General features: G+C 48.0%; 1 protein-coding gene across 5 annotated transcripts in view; it reads left to right on the top strand.

Moving 5' to 3' along the window:
* The first annotated feature begins 2,365 nt into the window (after positions 1-2,365).
* The window catches only part of ASCC2 (activating signal cointegrator 1 complex subunit 2), a 39,142-nt gene continuing 25,726 nt past the window's right edge, over positions 2,366-15,781 (top strand). For 2 of the 5 annotated variants that reach the window (XM_082667151.1, XM_082667150.1), the window contains exons 1-5: positions 2,391-2,486; positions 4,476-4,513; positions 6,453-6,551; positions 12,948-13,118; positions 14,084-14,213. In XM_082667151.1, coding sequence (XP_082523277.1) covers positions 6,471-6,551; positions 12,948-13,118; positions 14,084-14,213 — 382 coding nt within the window. In that variant the 5' untranslated portion in view covers positions 2,391-2,486; positions 4,476-4,513; positions 6,453-6,470. Of the gene's footprint in view, positions 2,487-4,475; positions 4,514-6,452; positions 6,552-12,423; positions 12,583-12,947; positions 13,119-14,083; positions 14,214-15,781 lie in introns of all 5 variants that reach the window. The other 3 variants (XM_082667152.1, XM_082667148.1, XM_082667149.1) reach the window with 3 other exon arrangements.

Genomic DNA, 15,781 nt, shown 5'->3' with positions numbered 1-15,781 from the left:
CAACAGAAATATGGATGAAGTCATGGCATGTGACTGCTAAGGCTAAATCATAGAGGCACAGCTGCTTCTGCTTTGATATCTTGGATTGCTCCCTCTGAAGGAAGCCAGGAACCATGTTGCGGGGATACTCAAGCAGCCCTGTGGAGAGGAACTGTGGCCTCTGGCCAACAGTTATTACCAACTTGCCAGCCACATGAGCGGATCCACCTGGAGGTGGGTTCTTTAGCTCTGATCAAGCCTTCAGAGGAGTGCAGTCCCAACTGACATCTGATTGCATCTTCATGAGAGACCCTGAGCCAGATCCACCCAGCCAAGCCAATTTGGCATCCTTAACCCACAGAAACCATGTGAAATAATAAATAATTATTACTGTTCTAAACCACTGAGTTTTGGGGTGATTTGTTGCACAGCAATAGATAACTAATACAGTTGTACACCCCTCAACTCTGGGTGAAGAGTCAGTCCTACTCCATGTGGACTGAAGCGGGAAGGATGGTTCTCTGAGGAGTAGTCAAGCTGCTGTGAGTTGGAAAACAGGAAATGAACACTGTGTGGGCCACACAACAGTTAACCCCAACAATGGGTGCTCTGCAAATACACACTTGCTGGAGGATAGAAACACAAAGGCAATACTGATTCATTTTAGGTGACTCAGAGCATCTGGGCCAGGTGGGACTCAGTCCCAGATATTCCTGTGCTGATTTTCTAGCTCCAACTCCTGACAGTTTTTCTCTTTAGTTATCCCTAGACTTGACTGATAATGAGCACCACAGACACTCGCCTCCTTTGCCAATCCAAATAATTGCTCTTAAAGTAAGTTAGTTGTTGTTGTGTTTCTTTTAATTTAGAGAATAGAGGCCCCCACATTCCTCCATACTTGTGTGTAACTAATACATGGTTTAAGATTTCTCCTGTTAAAGTGGTTTTTTTAAAAAATTTTATTTATTTATTTGGCTGCGTCGGGACTTAGTTGCAGCACACGGGATCTTCGTTGCGGCATGTGGGATCTTTCCTTGTGCGCGGACACTAGAGTGCGCAGGCTTAGTTGCCGCGCAGCATGTGGGATCCCTGGTACCCCAACCAGGGATCGAACCCACAACCCCTGCATTGGAAGGCAGATTTTTAACCACTGGACCACCAGGGAAGTCCCTATAGTGGCTTTTTAATTTCATTTCAGTTAGACATATGATAGCTCAGACAAGGATGCCTCCTTTGGAAGCTCACATTCCTCACTAATCTTTTCAGGCAAAGAAGAGAAAACAAAGATGAAATAAACATAAGGGTTAGGGCTTCCCTGTTGGCGCAAGTGGTTGGGAGTCCGCCTGCCGATGCAGGGGACGCGGGTTCGTGCCCCGGTCCGGGAGGGTCCCACGTGCTGCGGAGCAGCTGGGCCTGTGAGCCGTGGCTGCTGGACCTGCGCGTCCGGGGCCTCTGCTCCGCGGTGGGGGAGGCCGCAGCAGTGAGAGGCACGCGTACCGCTAAAAAAAAAAATATATATATATATATATATATATGTATAAGGGTTAACACTCCAACTGATAGGGAGTCTCCTTCCTTCCTTCCTCCCTTCCTCCTCTTCTTCCTTCCTTTCTCTCCATTCAATTTTTTGAGCACCTACTATGTGCTTGCTATTGTCTGTATTATCTCATTAAGTCTCCTAATGATGATGAAGTGGGTATCAATGACCCCTTTTGACAGATGAGGAAACTGAGACATGTTTAGAGAAGTCAGGTGTCTTATTGGATGTTTTTCTCTTTTTATAGTCATGTTATTTCGCTCTAAAACTTCAGTGATATTAATACCCATCGGGAATGATGAGACCAATCCATACACTTTTGCCAGAAGTCCTATTTTAAGCTTTCTCTGTACCAAAGGCTGCCACACATTATTGTCTTCCAACCAACCACAAAGATACAAATTATATTTCCTGTGTGGCCAATGGATGTGATGCCAGAAGAAAAAAACATGGAGTTACTGGCACTTTTTTTCTGTCCCTTCCATATCACTGGATGTTCAGTTTGCCTGAAAAAATGATGTCAATAAAGGGAAGCATTCAGTGTTCTGACACAGCTTGCAGCATTCAGCTGCAGAACTCCTCCTGGACTTGAGATTATGAATGAGTAGGTTAAGGAAGGAGGTGGAAGCCTGGGATCCTAAGAACCCAGGTACCATACTTGTTTTTTCCAAGAGGTGGAACCATACCTGCTCTCCGCCCACCTTCCATTCTCTCTGCAAAAGCATGAAGAGAGCTAAGGGGGGACAGTGGGCTGTTCCTAATGGGGGCAGAGTCTTGCGGCTGGGGGCGTGGCCCCGGGCCCGGCTTCCCGGCGGCAGTTGGCTTCGGGGGCGGGGCCGGGCCGAGGCTTCCTGTCTGCGCCTGCGGAATCGCAGTTTGACCCCGGAAGTGCCGGCGCTGTGGGAGCTGTCATCGTGGACCGCGGCGGCTGTGGCGGCGGCGGTACAGCGCCGGCAGTGGAGCCGCCGAGGTGAGTGCGTGGCTGGGTCCTGCCGGATGTGGGGCATCGGACCTGGGAAGGGCCGCAGCCGTGCCTTACGCGGCCTCGGGCCTCCCTGCCTACACGGCAGGGCCAAGCGTTACACTGCCCCAGGGGCCGCGAGTCGCCGCGTTCCTCCTACCCCTCCACCGACCCCCGCCCAATTAGGCCGCCAGAGCTTAGAGTCTCGGATTCGAGGATCGGCCCGAGAGTGACCTTGGCCTTGGACGAGTCACGATTCTCCCACTTCACCCCGAGCTTCAGTTTCGTCAGCGTTCATTAATTCGTTCAACAAATATATGTCCAGCGCCTTCTATGTGCCGGGCACAGATCTAGGTACTGGGGATACAAACAGAGCAAGACAGACAAGGCTCCCGCCCTCATGGAGCTTACAGTCTAATGAGCGGAGACAGTCAACGACAAATAAATGCGCTAGGTAATTAAAGATATGACAGTAACTAGGGGAGTGGATACTTTAGATAGGGTAGTCTGGTAAGGTCTCTGAGAAGAGTAATATTGAAATGAGACCAGAAGGGTGAAGACAGAAACTGAGGCAGCAGTATCCCTGGGGATGCTCCCAGGACTTATTGAAATTGGTCAATATGGGGCCCTTTCCTAATTTGTGGCATCTACTAACCTGCTTGGCACTGAGGATGCATTGGTGGGGCACAGATATCATCATGGTCATGGTCCTTATCCTTTTGGAACTTAGAGTCCAGTCGTTGCCTAGTTAATTTCTATTCATACTTGAGATGAAAACTCAAAACTTCCTTGACATCCTCTCTCCCTAAAGTTAGTTCACTCTGTTAAATGCTGTCATAGTCCCAAGGGCCTTACCTGCATAGCATACTCACGGTGTTGAGTTTTACTTGTTTGTATGGCTGTCTGGTTCATATCTGTCTTAACCATCAAGACTGTAAACTCTATGAAAGGCAGAATCAGGTCTGTTACTTGCCCGCCTTAGGATTCTCCAGGCAGGCTTCCGTGCCTGGCACATAGTAGGTACTCAAAAACTCTTTGAATGGCCTATTAACACAGTTATTGAACACAGTGTTTGCTCTCCAGTGGTTCAGAGAAGGCCTCTCCTGCACCAAGTTATTATCTTCTCTTTCTGATGGTGTCTCTCCTCTACTTAAATGACGCCTCACTGCCTTCAAATGAAAGGCCAAAATCTTCAGCATAGCATTTGAGGCTCTTTTTAACATGGCTGCATCTTTCCTATCCAACCTCTTCTCTCCACTTCTGTCACCCCCTCTCTGACCTTGTGTTTTCAGCCATCCCAAATGTCTCCCTCTTCCTTCAGAGCCACAGGCTCTGAGCCTTTACTCATGCTTGCTCTTTGCTTGGAATGTCCTTCCTTTTCATCTTTTCCTATCCTTCTACAGCCAGGTTGTAAGTCATCTTCTCTGTGACATCCTTCCTTTCTCTGCTGTGCTTGTTCTGGAAATTTCCAGTTACAGCTCTAACTACACGGAATGATAGTCATTTACATGCCCAGAATGTATTCAGTTAGTGTTTGTCGAGTAACTGAGGAAGCCCAAAGTGCTCTGCTTATGATTGGGACTTGAATAATAACAACAAGTGAACTTTACTGAGTGCTTATTATATGCCAAGTACTATCCTGATGACTTAGTACTGGTTACTTCTCATGCCAACCCTGAGAGCTTATGAGATTATGTGCTGTTATTATCCCAATTTTACAGATGAGGAAATCAAGGCTTAGAGATGTTAAGGAACTGTCTCAAGGTCTCAACATGGGTAGAATGGAGCCAGGATTTGAACCCAGGCTGTAGAACTATAAACTTTTCTTTCAACCATCACACCAGCCTGGGTCTGAACTACCCTTACAGGCACTGGCTTGTAGGAGTAGATTTCTTCCAAAAGCAGGTGCCGTCTCTACCTGTCTAGGCCTGAACTATGGGGCCTAGAATTATAAGGGTGGAGAGCCGCCTCCTCATTATGACTCTTTCCCCACCCTAGGTCTCCACACTGGACACTCCCACTACTGTCTTTGGAAGGTAAGTATGGAAAGGACTGGGCTTGTGACTTCTGCACTGGTGAGCCAACCACTGATGTTTCCAGCTGCCCTCCCAGCATCGCTGAGGGGTTAGGAAAGAAGTATTTTTAGCATCAGCACAAGAGACCCAAGTGTCCAGGCACAAGAGCTGGGCTTCAGTTTCAACTTGGCCACTCATGTATTTACCTGAGCAAATCAGGGCCCCTCTTAGGACATCTGAGCATAATAATCCTTGTCGTTCTTATCTGGGTTATTGCAAAAGGCTAGTAAGATAGTAACTTGATTAGAAGTAATGTATATACAACAGATGGTGTTATCTACATGTTGCAAAGGTGAAAGATGAAAGCTCAGACACAGGGACCATGTGTCTGATCCACTATCCACTGCGATCCTAGAGCTGGAACAAGCCTCGAGGACTAGACAGACTGGACCTCTGTCTTTGCATCCCATGTGAAGATGGATATCTTCACAGTCTTTAAAGCAGCCGCTGAACCAAGGTTCCTCGTATACCAAGCTGCTTCCTACCTCCTTACCTTTGCTCCTGCCGTTTCCTCTGCCTGGGACATCCTTCTTCCCTGGCCAGTCTCCACTCTCAAGACTCAACTCAGGCTCTCCTGAGCCTTCAGGCACTCCTCTAGAAATGCTTCTCCGACAGCCACAGCCCCCACCAGCTCAAGTGCACTAGACTCAGTACAGCGAATGGTTAAGAGCCAGCGTGCTTCACCAGCCACTAACTCTGAAACCTAGGGCAAGTTTCTTATCTTCTCCAAGCCTCTGTTACCTCATTGATAAAATGAAGGTAATAATAGTACCAACCTTAGAGTTGTTACGAGCATTAATACATGTAAAGCAACTTAAGGTGCATAAAGCGAGTTCATGCTGAAAAGTACTGAGAAGAGCACCAGCACATGAGAAGCATGTTTCTGCTGCTGCTATTGTCATTATTATTATTGGATCAGAAGCTCCCCCAGGGCAGAGACCCTGCTTTATCAGTCTGTCTTCATAACACCAGGGCCAGGCCTAATATCTGAGAGCTGGGACTCCAGTAACTCATGGCTGACCATGCCCCTCAGCTCCTCTGCGAGGATTCAGGAGGTGATGATTTCCTCATCCCAGCCTTGATATGTCTTCATGTCATCATTGAGACTGTGCTGGCCTTTTGTGGCATGTCTGAGGCCTGAGTCACTTCTGTGCCATGATTCAGCCAATACGCATGTCCTTCCGCAGGTCAGGCCAAGTTGTATTGAGAAAAGAGCATTGGATGGGAAGACAGGAGATGTGGTGTCTGCTGCTCATTGACTCTGAGGCCAGTTTGTGCCTCTCTAGAAAGGAGCTTGCTCTGGCAGTTTTCTGTGAATTCTGTTGCCCTCCCTGGTCCTTCTGTTTATCCGTGTCCTTCTTCCCTGAAGCCTAGAAAGGTTGTAAACTCTTAACTCCCTCTGCAAGTGAAGAAAGGCCCATGGCTCCAACCCTCAAAAGACTTAAAATCTGGTTAGAGTGGTAAGAAAAGTATCCTCATATTCAATTGTTCATGAAATATTTGATGAAGCCACCTCTGTATCAGGCCTATGCTTGTCACAGGAAAGGTAGCAAGAGAAGGAGAGTCCAGGTACTGTCTTCACAGAGTTCACAGGCCAAGGAGGGCACGGACCTGGAGCCATAATAAAGATAATCTAGGTACTTTTAACCAGTACTTCTCAAATTGGGTGGGAATATTTCAGGAGTCACCTGGGGAGTGTTTTCCTCCTCAGCTGATAACTGCTGCTTTAGGCAAAAAAGTCACTTTGGTCTAGATTAGTAGGTACAGGAAGCAGGCCTTTGAAGCCTTTGAGGCCAGAGGTTGAAGCTTCTCTCCTGGCTCTGGGATCAGCCCCAATGCAGGCCCCTGCCCCCAGGAGCCTCTGTGTCTGCTGTCTTCTTCCCATCCATATTCCTTTCAGGAGGGTCAATGCAGCACAATGCCAGCTCTGCCCCTGGACCAACTCCAGATCACCCACAAGGACCTGAAGACAGGGAAGCTGAGGACTTCACCAGCGCTGGTGAGCCGGTGCCTTGAGGCCGTTCAGCCTGATATTATCATTCTTGCAATTTCAGAAGCAAAAAGTAAATTCCTTCTTTATCTGTTCTAGAATGACCCAAGGGCCACAGTCTGTAATTCAGTAGTCGGGACGCTATTAGGTCCTTCCAGGCCCAGCGTAGAGTAGAAGTTTCCTTTCCGAGCAGCTTGAATTTGAGTGGTATTTTCCATGTCACCACCCCACACCTTGCCTGCAAAGCATTTCATTTTGAATCAGTCTGATGGCAGTTCTGACTCAGCCTGAGCTGGCCTAGCAGTGGGGCTGGCCCAAAGCTGGGTTTGGGGATTGGACCCTGTGGGAGGTGCTCAGGTTTCGGATGGGCCTTTTTCAGAGCTGTCCCAGTTGCTATCCACTTTGGCGGGGCACACTGATTTCAGAGGTCAGTTCTGAACGGGCTGAGAAGCGCCACACACAGACCTGGCAGGGCTTGTGAGACTGAAAATTAAGGAGGCTGTGAGCATGCCGATTACCAGCTGCAGGGAGAGATTAGAGCCGCAGAGAGGTGCCAGGGTGCTGGAGAAGGAGACAGACGCGGGGACTGGAGTCCCCATACCCCCTTGCTGTTTTCCCAAGAATATGAGCTTACTTGAACAAGGTGGGAGGAAGTATTTTCTGGGAGCTTGAGTAAAATTGTGGGAAACGAGCTTGGTGTTTTATTTCCTGCTTTCTGGATGGCTTCCTATTATTTCCTAACTACTCTCTAATAATAGTACTTAATATTTATAGAGGGGACTTCCCTGGAGGCTCAGTGGTTAAGAATCCGCCTGCCAATGCAGGGGACACAGGTTCGAGCCCTGGTCGGGGAAGATTCCACATGCCACGGAGTAACTAAGCCCGTGTGCCACAACTACTGAGCCCGTGCTCTAGAGCCCGCGAGCCACAACTGCTGAGCCCAAACGCCTAGAGCCTGTGCCCCACAACAAGAGAAACCACTGCAATGAGAAGCCCGTGCACCATAACAAGGAGGAGCCCATGCTTGCCGCAATTAGAGAAAGCCCGTGCACAGCAACGAAGACCCAATGTAGCCGTAAATAAATAAATAAAAATTTAAAAAAATATTTATAGAGCACTCGCTCTTGGCCAAACCTTTCACCTGGATTTATCTCATGTAAGCCGAACCACAGCCCTCTGAGTAGGCATTTTGGTTGTCCCCATTTTACAGATGAGGAAACTAAAAGTTCAGGGTCATAAAACTGGAAAATTAGGGGAGCCAGGATGGGAACACAGCTAGGCTGCCCCTAGAGCCCGTAGGCTTAACCTTTCTGCTATAAAGCCTCTTGTTTCTTTTTTATAACTTTTTTTTAAATTGAAGTAGAGTCAATGTCCAACATTATATGTTTCAGGTGTATAACATAGTGATTCACAATTTTAAAGGTTATATTCCATTTGTAGTTATAAAATGTTGGCTGTGTTCCCTGTGTTGTGCAATATATCCTTGTATTCATAATCTTTTTATGTAAGGGGGTTATTGATCAGAAAATTGAGAACTGTTCTGTCCAATATGTTAGCTGTTCACCACGTGTAGTGGTTGAGCTCTTGAAATTGTGGCTAGTTCACCTGAGGAACTGGATTTTTAATTTAGTTTTAGTTCATTTAGGTTAAAATAGTCCCATGTGGTGAGAGCCTACTGTATTGGCCAGCACGGACCAGGTCTAGAGCAGTTCCGTCACTGCAGAGGTTCTGTTGGTCGGCGCTGGTGGAGACGGGTTCCTTGGGTCTGATTTCCCACCTCAGTCCTTCCCCACGTACTGGACACCTGGGCTGCTAGACTGTGGGCTCCGTGGGAGCAGGGACCGGGCCCTTCCCTTTGTTCTGGTTTTCCAGTGCCAGGCACGTAGTAGCTCTCAGGAGACATTCAGTAAATGAGTCAAGGACCCTAGCCACGCTTTGTGACAGGCACTGGAGCTACAAAGAGAAAAGACATGGTTCCTGCCCTTGAGGGGAGAAAGCAGACTGGTAGTTCTCTGCAGCATGATCAGGATATGAGGGAAGGAAGTCCAGGCTGCTGATCCAGACCAGCGGGGTTTATGGGTACGGGGAGGTCTTAGGGTGGTGGGAGAGCACACACTGCCAGGAACTCCTTCCAGAAAGAGGGGGATCCTGAACTGGGTATTGAAGGGTGAGTAAGCAATAGCCGGGCAGAGCAATGGGAGGAGGATGGACCTGGCAGGACGACCTGTGTCTATTGGCCTGGACTCCTGAGAGCCTGACTCCTACACAAACCACCTGGGGTGGAAGCAGAGTTAAGGAACCCGGCTTTGTGTTTAATGTCACACAGACTTGGCCCTGTGACTTTGGGCAAGTTACTTAACATCTCTAAGCCTCAGGATCCAAAACAGGGTAACAGTAGAACCAGCCTTGCTGGGGTGGTTGTGAGGATTAAATGAGATGCCTGTGAATTAGCAGTGAACCTAGGACATAGTGAGCACTCAATGAAGACGGTGATGTCAGCTGTGACGGTGACAGCGGCATTATGAATGGGGTGTAGGGTGGGAAGAGGGACGAGCTAAGGAAGACAGCTGTTTGATTGAGGAGCAGTCTTTTGGCTGTGCTGCAGGCCACCAGAAGCTCCTGAAAGATTGTCCTCAGAGATGTACCCGCCCTGTATTTGTCTCTTTAGTCCCAACTTGGGAGAAGAAGATCTCCAGCAAAGGGACAGCCATCATGCTGCCTCTGCAGAGTGATAGCTGAAGCTAATGTTTATTGAGTAGTTACCGTGCAGATGCACATACTTACTATTGAAGATCCAAAAGAAATCAAGTCTTGGGCCAAAGTGGGTGAATGGGCTCTTGAGAAAGACAAGACTTGTATAAGTGGAGCATTTGGAGAACAGTCCAGAATAGTTTCTTATCAGGATAAACAGAGCAGAAGTTTGATGGGCAGAGAATGTTCAGAAAGCTTCATGCAGGAAGTGGGACCTAAGCCAGGCCTGAAGAGTGGAAGATACAGTTGGAGCCTGCTGCTCCTTGCCCTGGAATCTTCCATGCCCCCTACTCATTTTTTTTTTTTTTTTCTTTTTTGGCTGCACCATGCGGCATGTGGGATCTTATTTCCCTGTCCAGGGATCGAATCCATGCCCCCTGCATTGGGAGCATGGAGTCTTAACCACTGGACCACCAGGGAAGTCCCCCAATGGCCCCTACTCTTGAGCGTGGCATTGAAGGTCCTTCAGAGACCCTGACAGGATCTGGTCCTTCATTACCTCCATGCATTCCTTTGTTCAATCAGCAAATGTACATGGAGAGTCTGCTCGATGCCAGGCACTGTTCTAGGGGTTGGGACTGCTGTGGTGAGCAAGACTCAGACTCCCTCCAGAGACCTGCAGGGTACTGGGGGAGAAGGAGAAGGCAGGCCCTCCCTTTTGTATCACTTTATTGAGGTATCATTGGAGGACAATAAACTGTATTTATTTAAAGTATACGATCTGATTGGTTTTGACATCTGCATACACCCATGAAACCATCACCATAATCAAGATAATGAACATTTCTGGACTTCATGGTGGTCCAGTGGTTAAGACTCTGCACTTCCACTGCAGGGGGTACGGGTTCGATCCCTGGTACCCCTGGTCGGGGAGGTTCCACATGCTGTGTGGTGTGGCCAGAAAAAAAAAGATAATGAACATTTCCCGAAAGTGTCCTGGTGCCCCCCCTATAATCTGTCCCTTCCTCTGTCCCCTTCCACAGCAACCACGGATCTGCAAGCACTTCTGATACAGTTTAACAAGTGCTACAGTCGGGGAAGCATAGAGTGCAGGTGTTGGGGAGCCCAGGTGAAACCCCTAACCTAGTCAGGGTGGGACTTGGGAGACTTCCTGGAGGAGGTGAGGTCAGAGCTGGGGTGAGAAGGATGAGCAGTGAGACCAGGGTGACACGTGGTACCTTAGGTCATTTAGTAGGTCTGCAGTGTCAGGTTTGGTTCAGATCCTGCCTCAATTGCTTCCTTAGCCCTGTGACCTTGGCAAAGTTGCTGAATCTGACTGAGTCTTGGTTTCCTCCTCTGTAAAATGGGGAGAATACTGTCTCCCTTTGAAATAGTTGTTCTAGGTAAAAAAGAAATGGGCTGGGGAACAGGCCTACTCAGCAGCCGGCACAGGGCAGGTCCTCCGTGAGTGACGGCTTTTATTATCCTTCCAGCATCTCTCCCTCCAAATCCATCTCCCACCAACTGGTGCAGTCTGTACCCTTTTTTTTTTTTAATGGCCCATTTTTATGCCTCCATAAAAATACTGTGTTTTCCACCTAAAAATCCTTTTCATCCTCCAAGGGCCAGCTCAGATGCTGCCGGCCCTGGGAAGCGGCCCCTCGTCCTCCAGGCGCAGTTAATCACCTGTTGCCCTCTCACAGTCTCTCTGCCGGGTTTGAGCTGTCTGTGTTGTGCTCATTTGATAGCTTAGATGTGCATCTTCCCCTCTGTAGAGGATGCCTTCTTCATGTGCGCAGCAGGGTGTCAGTAAATGTGTAGGATTGTAGGGAGGTAGACTCTCAGGGGTGTGTGTATGTGTGTGTCTGTTGGGTGAGTGGGGTGAGTAGCCTGGCCTGAGAAGTGACCTAAGAGGTGAAATGTCAACAGACAAAGGCAGGAGGGGAACTCGAAAACCAAGGAGATGAAATTAGGGCCTAGAGAGTAGTTTTGGATTTGTTTCAGGCAGCAGGATTCCTTTTGTATAAATTATGATTTAAATGGGAGGGGTCCTGAAGACCCACCTGGCAGGTGACCCCCAAGGAATCCTGCGGGACTCAAAGACTCCACAGTTTGCAAACTTGCGTTAGGCAGTTGGGAGGTGTAGGTGGTTCTCGAGGAGACTGACCAATCAGCTGTGGTTTTCCTGTGCCCCCTGGATTGACAGACCTGGAAGTGGGTGGATTGTGGTTGATAATAGCTGAGACGCAGCCCAGCCTTCTTCCTGTTATCACCTCCCCCCCTCCCCAAGAGAAAGCAGCCCTTATGTAGTCAGAGGAGAAAACTGAGCTCATCTTCTCTTCTTTATGGTGAACAAAGTAAGATTTGTTTATGGCAAGGTAAGGGTTGGAAGAGAGAGCTTGTGATGCTAAGCTGAGACCTGCAATTACCTGATTAGCATCTTTTAAAAAAAATACTGAGGTTTTTTTCTGATTATACAAAGGGTATAGCACAGTGATATGTACAGTATGATACTGTTTGTGTCAGAAAGATGAAAATGGGTCCAAAGAAATGCCTCATATGGGCACATTTTAATGTAAATACTTAGAAAAGGTCTGTGAGGATGCTCAGGGAATGGTGAGGGGTTACCTCTGGGTTGACACAGGGGCTGGGGGTATGGGCCAGGCAACTCACCTTTCTGTACTATTGTGAGTTTTTGAAAGAAAGGATGCTCATGCCTCACTTGTATGATTTAAAAAATAATTTAAAAAATAATACATGTTCTTTTTTTTAACGGGAAAATATAGTCAAGTCATAATCCCTTCCACTAGAGACAGCCACTGTGAGTTTTGGGGGGTTGCCCCCCACACACACACTTTAAAAAAAAGTCTGTACCAGTGTGTGAATGTGTTAAATATGTGTACTTTTTTTTTTACTCCCCAAACTGGTTATAAAATAGAGAGGTTTGTGTCCTGCTTTTTCTTCCCTTAACCTTTCCCCATGTCATTAAATATTCTCCAAAAAACATGGTATTTAATGCCCGCCTGGTGTTCCCTGGCTGCAACCAAGCCCCCTTTGTCAGAGACACTCAGTTCTTTATGCTTGAGGGTCACTGGTTGGAACAGCCCAGTGTTGTCATTGCTGTGGGTTGGCAAATGGGCCCTCACTGACTAACCTCTGCCACGTTAACACGTGGTTTTTGGATCCGTAGCACCCCGAGCAGAAGGCAGACCGGTATTTTGTGTTATACAAACCGCCCCCTAAAGACAACATTCCCGCCCTAGTGGAGGAGTACCTGGAACGCGCCACCTTCGTAGCCAATGACCTCGACTGGCTCCTGGCCCTGCCTCACGATAAATTCTGGTGCCAGGTAACATTCTATCAAAATTCACGCTAAGACAAAGCACATGACATGCCATTGGTTGGGTGCTGTTGTTTTTCTCTCCCAGGAGATGCTTTTTTTCTCTGCTTCTTACACTGGATCCTTAACAGCAAATTGTGGTTTGGATTGCTCTGACTTGTATCACAGTCTTAGTGATGTTTACACAACGCCTTCCAACACGTCATTTTTAGAAACTCGTGTTTAGCCCTCGGCTCATTTATACCTCTTCGGTCCCTTGGGGTTGGAGTGTTTGCCACAGGCCAGGGCTGATGGGCCGTGAGCCCTGCACAGTCCACCCACACGCCCTTGGGCCTCAGTGACGAGCCCTTGCTGTCCTCTGTCGCCTGGCTTAGGTTGTCTTCGACGAGACTCTGCAGAAGTGCCTGGACTCCTACCTGCACTATGTCCCCCGAAAGTTCGACGATTGGGTGGCCCCGGCCCCTGAGGTCGTTGACATGGAGAAGCGCCTCCACCGAAGTGTTTTTCTCACCTTCCTTCGCATGTCCACTCACAAGGAATCCAAAGTAAGCCCCGGATCCCGTGACAGGTCACCACCGCCACCTGACACCTCTGTGCCAGGCTCTCAGCCCTGGGAAGGAAGGCTCTGGAAGTATCATGTTTCCTCTGTCTCCCCTCTGCTTTTATTCCCACCATTGGGGAAGAAATCTGTGCCACCTCCCTTATCCTCTAAGTCACCGGGTCGCCTGCGTTACACCCAATGTTTTCATCGATGGGGAGCCGAAGGCCCTGTGCCAGGTGGCGCGTGACTATGCCCTCCTTGTGCGTCAGAGGGCGAATACATTGGTTCTGAGTTTTTAGAGGGACTCGTATGTGCTTTTTAAAAACCTTTACTTTTTTCCCCCTGATTTTAAAAATAATAATGCTGTCTCTGAACAACTCAAACATAACAGAAATATTTTGTAGATTATGAAAGTCATCCACAAAACTCCCTCCCCTCAAAATGACCACTGTCAAGGTGCATGTTCCTTCAGGAAACTTTTTTCCTTTCAATGTGTGTGTGTGTGCGCACATATTTATTTTAAAAATAGTATCTTGCTTTTTTGTTTTTTTAACTTGTTACATGGAAATTTTCAAATATACACAAAAGTATAATGACTCCCATGTACCCATTACCTGGGTTCAACAGGTATAGACATCTTGTTTGCTCCCTCCCCCTGAGTTTTCTGTTTTTCTTGGAGTATTTTAAATAATCCCAGACATCATGGTGATTTACACATAAATATTTTAGAATGATTCCCCAGCTGATGGTTTTATAGTGAGCTTTTGCTTCTGTTTACATTAAGATGAAGTGTGACCACTGCTCCAGGTCAGTCCATGAGGCTCAGACATGTCCGTGGTGTGGACAGAGCTGCTTCTGTTAGCCAGGCCCCTGCTGATGGACCTGAAGGTTGTTTCTTGTGAGCTTGCTATTACCCTGCAATGCACATGTTTTTGGAAAGTCTCTCATGCTTTCTGCACTGTTCCTTAGGATCACTTCATTTCCCCCTCTGCTTTTGGAGAAATCCTCTACAACAACTTCCTGTTTGACATCCCAAAGATCCTGGACCTCTGCGTGCTCTTTGGAAAAGGCAACTCTCCGCTGCTGCAGAAGATGATAGGTGAGTAGGGGCTGTGGCCTGACGGCGGCAGGGCGGGGGGGCACAGAGATGGCCCCCAAATTCCAAAGGCGGGCGCCCGGATGAGCACAGGGGGATTCAGAGCAGCAGCAGTGGGTGGTGCTTGGAAATGTCTTAGTGGACGTGTGTGTCAACTCTGAAAGAAGTGACTAAGTGGTGGTGGGGGAGTGGAGACAAAAATGGGCATCACGCAGCTGCTCCAGGATCTTGGAGTCAGCATTAGGCCATGTGTCAAACAATCGAAGGAGTCGGGGAGTTTGCTTCGGCAATGAGAGTAAGAACGGTGGCGACAGCTAACGGTTATTTGAGTGCTCACTGGTGACTCTGCGGATGCTCCTCATATGTCATCTCAGTTGATCCTCCCAGTCGCCCTGTGATGTCAGTGGTGTCATCATCCCCATTTACAGTTAAGGAAACTGAGGTTATATGTCAGGGACTTGCCTGAGAGGCCGTGACTAACGAGTAGCCAGGCTGGGATTTATGTCACTTGGGCCTGACTCTCAGGCTCTCACCCTTGGCCACTCCCTGCCTCAGGGGTGATGGGGCTGCCTCAGAAATGTCAAGATTTGCATTGCTGCTGAGAACAGATGGGGGCAGAGTTCAGGGAGGACCCTTTGGGCTTGTGAAGGGAACAGACATCAGCAGTTGGATCCCATCAGGAGGCCATGGGTTGGAAGGTTCACTCAGAGCCGGAAGCTTTGTTGGGAAGTTACAGAGGGAACAGTGCCACAGTGGACTCATTTTTGAATAGCCACTCATGGCATTGGACTGGCACGGAGAGCTACTCACCCGGGACACCCCTGTCAGCACTCCTCACCCTGAGATTATAAGATAGAGACTTCCAAATGCCCAGTTACAGAGCTCAGTTATCCCTAGAAATGTCTTCTTCCCTTCCTTCCTACCTCCCCACCACAATAATAAAGGTAATATATGTTAATTTAGAACATTTTGAAAGAATATAAAGTGTAAAGAAACAGGAAAGCAATTACTAAATTCCTGCACCCAGAGACAATGATTTGGTGATTATTCCCTTCTACTCTTTTCTCTTTGTATTTTTTTTAAAACATATTAGAGCATAATGTGTATGAAATTTCATATCCAGCTTTTCATTGGAACGACCTCTGGTTTCTCATTCAAATCTAATTATTGCCTGATCATCAGTTAATTTCTTTTATTTTCCCCGGGAAAGACCCTTAATAATTATACTCTAGACAGAGGTTGGGATGAGTGCACAAAAGCAGGCACGATTAGCTAGAGAAACAATTATTAGGCCGGTTTGGTTGGAGTGGAGCATTCTGGGAGGGCAGCGCAGGAGCCAGGGGAGGAAGCTGGGGCCGGATCAAGGAGGGCTGCACGCCAGGCTTTGGCACTTGGGGAGCAGTATCGCTTGGTGGCTAAGAAGGCAGGTTCTAGAGTTGAATTGCCCAATCCACAGCTCTAGTCCCAGCTGTGTCACCTTGACCAAGTTAGTTAGCCACTCTAAGCCTGAGTTTTCTCACTTGAAGAAAGGGAAGACCAACTTGTAGTATGGTTGTGGGGATTAAATATGA

This window comes from Grampus griseus (assembly GCF_964374135.1).
Source record: "Grampus griseus genome assembly, chromosome: 12".
In the NCBI taxonomy this organism is placed as follows: Eukaryota; Metazoa; Chordata; class Mammalia; order Artiodactyla; family Delphinidae; genus Grampus; species Grampus griseus.
The sequence above is the reverse complement of the archived record's forward strand: the minus strand, read 5'-3'. Positions and strand labels throughout refer to the sequence as shown.